This window comes from Tachysurus vachellii, chromosome 15, assembly GCF_030014155.1.
Source record: "Tachysurus vachellii isolate PV-2020 chromosome 15, HZAU_Pvac_v1, whole genome shotgun sequence".
Classification (NCBI taxonomy): Eukaryota; Metazoa; Chordata; class Actinopteri; order Siluriformes; family Bagridae; genus Tachysurus; species Tachysurus vachellii.
The window spans coordinates 17,807,723-17,812,566 of record NC_083474.1 but is presented as its reverse complement, the minus strand read 5'-3'; the positions used below and the strand labels follow the sequence as shown (position 1 = coordinate 17,812,566).

At 36.6% G+C, this 4,844-nt stretch overlaps 1 protein-coding gene across 1 annotated transcript; it reads right to left on the bottom strand.

Annotated features, from left to right (window-relative positions):
- Nucleotides 1-1,783: 1,783 nt before the first annotated feature.
- On the bottom strand, nucleotides 1,784-2,770 carry LOC132858574 (olfactory receptor 2AT4-like). Its single transcript, XM_060888957.1, has one exon. The coding sequence runs from the start codon at nucleotides 2,768-2,770 to the stop codon at nucleotides 1,784-1,786; it is 987 nt and encodes a 328-aa protein (XP_060744940.1).
- Between the last annotated feature and the right edge of the window lie 2,074 nt (nucleotides 2,771-4,844).

The window sequence follows — 4,844 nt, the reverse complement described above, 5'->3', positions numbered from 1 at the left end:
GACGATTAACAATAGGGAACAGGTGTGCATAGACAGGGAGGAGTAAACAAGGCCGGGGCAGACACGTGACATGGAACATAAACAGAAGCACATGGCCAAAGGTCCAGGCTGAACCGTAACGGTTGCCTTCGGCAGCATGGAATCCTCATCTTTGTGATATCTTTGTGGTCTCTGTTTGATTACCAGTTGTGGTTTACCGGTTTTTCTGTTGTTATGTTATGTTTAATAAATCGTGTTTTTAGCTATCCTCTCGTTTGGGTCTGAATTTTATCACGAAGACACCCTCAATTTTTGACACTCCAAATAAATCCATACTGTGTTCAGTCACTGTCTGTACAGCTCTGCCACTCAATTGTGCAAGTGTCGACATAAAAGAGTTATCACAGTGCAATATTGGAATTCCAAATGCAACAAATTGATCAAAAGCCATTAATGCTATAACCTCCAGGACTCCCTCCATCTGGTAATAGAGATGGTGTACTTGTCCTAACTCAGCAAGAGCAAATTATGTATTGGTGATTTCCTAGCTAACTGATTGCTAGGATTGCTAGGAAATAGCAAGCAGTACTTTTTTTAATTATGCAAAGTTCTCCCATCATTAACTGGGACTACCACTTAATTCTAAGAAAATGTTGACTTCGTTGTAAGGTCATTACTATTGTTCAATGCTGTTTTGTAGTTGATGATGAATGACCACAATGCAAGTTAAACAATTCCATTTTTATTTTTATTTTTTTCCTTTTTTTTTTTTTTCATTTATTTATTTTTGCTGGTTAATTTATATTTATTTTTTCACATAAAGTACATAATATAGAGCACTTTCTTTATATAGATACTCAATGTGCTATACAATCAAATAAGCACACTTGCCACAAATGTCAGATATTTACAATGGTCAAGTTCTAGAAAAGTTTGCTTTTATACATCAGTAACTATAATAAACATTTCCACAGAATCATGAAAGTAAAACCAGGAGGCAACATGAAAAATTAAATCCATCACATTATTTGGTAAGAGACCAGAACATCCACAACTGATGAAGACCATGCTGTGATTTGGTTGAAGCAAACCCAAGAGAAGGCCAGAGATCAGACCAGAGAATCATTTTTAAAAATTACATAAACTTTTTTTTTTGCTTGCTTGCTTGCTTATTTATTTATTTAGTTAGTTAGTTAGTTATTTAGTTAGTTAGTTAGTTAGTTATTTACTTATTTTGACTGGTTAACGTGCATTAATGCCTATTTACATACAAACCCAACATCCAGCTGAATGTTTGGGCTAGGCACTGCAACAAAGAATATCTTCAATTGCACAGCTGGTAATAATAATATGACAAACTTATTAATAATATTCCACTAAGTGATATCAAGTTAAATCAGAATGATAAATTCAATGGTTGTATATATTTAATCAATCAACTTGTAATCAGTCATAGCTGTAGCTATTATATTTAGATATTATATTTACTACTTCAAATGCATAATATTTTCCACCCCAAAGTACTGAATAAATTATAGCAATAATCATAACAGGTACAAAATGCCACAAAAATGCATCTGCTTATTTTTTTAATTTGGCTTTCCAAATTAATCTTACATACATAAATAATAGTTTTTGTAATAGATGCATTTAATTTTAATTCATAGAGAATATGTTATAATTGATTAACAATCTTTACAGCTAATTACTTAGTTTCAACAAATACCATATATATTTTATTTTCTAGAACATGAGACTAATATATTATACATATGTAGAATAATATATTTAAATAAGATTCTCTTTAAGGTGAAAGGGTTTTTCCATTTACACTCAACTGTCTTTGCTTAAATTTCCTCATTAATGTGTCCTTAATTTCTTTGGTCCTAAAACAGTAAATGAGTGGATTGATGAGGGCAGGGAAAAGACTGTACATCATTACCAGTGCAATACGGATGTTTGTTTCGAAATGATATCCAACAGCAAATGCCATATACACAAAGCTTCTGGGGAGATAGTACAGACATATAATTAACAGTTGTGGAGTACATGTTAAAAAAGTTTTATGTCGTCCCTCTTTACTTGAGATTTTCATGACTGAAATAATAATGGCCACATAAGAAAATATGATATAAAATAAAGGACCCCATAGTACGGTCATGGCAATGGAAGTACTAATTGGTTTTGTTGGTGTTATGTCTGCACATGCTAGATTAATTATTGAAATATAGTCACAGTAGCAGTGTTCTATAACATTTGGACCACAGTAAGGCACACTAAGGGCTAATGAAGTAATTGCACCAAGCTGGAGGAGGTTTCCTATCCAAAGCACTGAACAAAGAATCGCAATATTTGCGTTCTTAATCAGAACTGGATATCTCAGTGGGTTACAAATTGCAACAAATCGATCAAGAGCCATTAATGCCATAAGAAATGAGCTGCAAGCCCCAAAATAATGGACAAAATACATTTGTGTGATACAACTATTGAATGAGATGATATCGGACATCCAATACTTAGCAATGATTCTGGGCAGAGTTGTAGTTCCAAATCCAAGATCTGATATTGCAAGATTACAGAAGATGATGTATGTTGGCTTCTGAAGACTTCTTTCACATGCCACAAATACAAGGATGAAAATGTTTCCAGATGTCAGCATCAGATAAATAAATAAAAAAAATGTTCCTACCAACCCATAATACCCAGCAGGAATTCCTGGGAATCCTTGCAGGACAAATTCAGGAACATTTTTTGTTAAGTTTTTGTACAATGTTTCAGTATAGATATTCATCTGGCCAAAAATAAAATAAAAAATGAAATTAATTATATCAACTTTATATAGAACTATTTATACAAAATGCAACAGCACTAAATCCACAACACTCAAATTTTTATCCAGATTCTTACAATGCTGTCCACAGAATAACTGAGGACAGTTATTGTTGAGGGTTTTAAACCCTTACTGTTGAGGCTTTGAGCATTGTTTGACGTTAGGAATATCTTTTTTTTTTCATCCAATCACACCCCTAGAGAGCTCAGATGAGCAGTCTTGTTTTGTTTTTTGTGTTGTTTTTTAATTCAGAATTCATGATTGATAGAGTTTCACTAATCACATAAGATTAGGAACCACTATTTTAATATTATAATATTATAAATATTTTAATTTAAACACAGGGGTTACATGGTTAAGCTTACCTTAGCATTGTGACAGCTTGCTGGATCATTCATTTTTGTAATCATTCATTTACATAATTTTTGACTGATGGCTGTCTGTGGTGTGATTCATGTTTGTAATTTCAACCTTTATGTATTTATGTAGTAGCACTGCAATTTAACATTGGCGTATGCTAGTAAATGCTATCACTCACAAATACAACAAAAGAGACTTCAGTGTCTTTCTCCACTAGAACAGATAGGAGAGGAGACAATCTATATTTTAATTGAAAATAATTTGAGCAGGTCCAGCTATTCTTTGCATATATGCACATATAAACTGATCAGCCATGACATTAAAACTACTTGCCTAATATTGTGTCAATCCTCCCCATGCACATATAAACTGATCAGCCATGACATTAAAACCACTTGCCTAATATTGTGTCAATTATACCTCTTGTGTCGATTATAGAGCTTGACAAACAACATTATAGACTCTGATGGTGAGCTCTGATGGTGTGTTATTATACCTGACACTAAGAGATGCTCTGACCCAATTTGCTATCACCAATTTAATCAAAATCTCTCAGATCCTTACGTCTGCCTATTTTTCCTGCTTACTATTCACTTGCTGCCTAATATATCAAGTCAATCTATTGGCTAAGGAGGTCATCTGACAAAACATAGCACACCAGCAAGACCAGATAAGGGTCGATCTATGTCACATTATCCTAACTTATACTTGTTTGAAGGAAGCATGAGTGGATGCCCGGAGTGTGGCAACTGACACAGTGTCTCATTTCCTTGTCAGAGAACTGGGTTACAAATATAACCTGGTGTAGTTACCTTTGACACTGCTTCATGGTTGATGCTTTTGGAACATCAATACCAATGCTGCCACATGCCAGGAGATGTCTGTCCTGAAGGCCATGAAAGAACAAAACAAGCTGGGAGCAGAACACCACTAGCCCTGTAAGACCCAGATCCCAGGAGTAGGGTCTTGGTCCAGGTTATAAAACCTCATAGGCCTGGGAGAAGTGCTAGGTTCTGCTTGGTGTCCATATTGCTTTTTTTGTGGCTGCCAAAGCAGAAAAATTAGGAAGCGGACATACACCATGTGTGTGTGAGCATTAGTGCTGAGAGCCTGAACTGGGTACAACAGGTGCAGTCACTCCTGCTCTGCTGACTTGTGAGTTGGAGGCCTGCAAGCAGCCCGGACAACCAGCTGTAATGGGGCCTTGTGAATGTATCACACCCTCAGATGCAGGGCAGCCTAGAATATACCAGGAGCAAACTCTATGCAGGATAGGAGTGACTGAAAAGGTTCAGTCCTAACATTATTTGGGAGGCCAAGGCTAAGAGCAGAGCCGTTTTCAGGGTCAGAAATTGACTGACCCCACTGGCTCAAAGCAGGCTTGGAGCATCCACTCCAGGACCAATGAGAGGTCCCAAAAGGGGAGATGTGGTTTGCAGGAGCACTTCAGCTGCCTAGCAATGCACAGAAAGCAAGAAATCATAGGATGCCACCCCAAAGAGGCCCTGAGAATAGGCATGGGTTTCCAAATCTTGGAGCAGGGGTGGATAAGCTGAGAAAGTAGATTCCTTCTGATGGGAATCTCCCAAAGAGCACTGCCTAGAAGGGACATTAGGTCTGCAAACCAGACTTGGGTGGGCCAGCATGGAGTTACAGTACCAGGCAGACTCTGTCA

Excerpts from the sequence above, each read along its gene's own strand:
- LOC132858574 (XM_060888957.1), bottom strand. The coding sequence starts at position 2,770 with ATGAATATCTATACTGAAACATTGTACAAAAACTTAACAAAAAATGTT.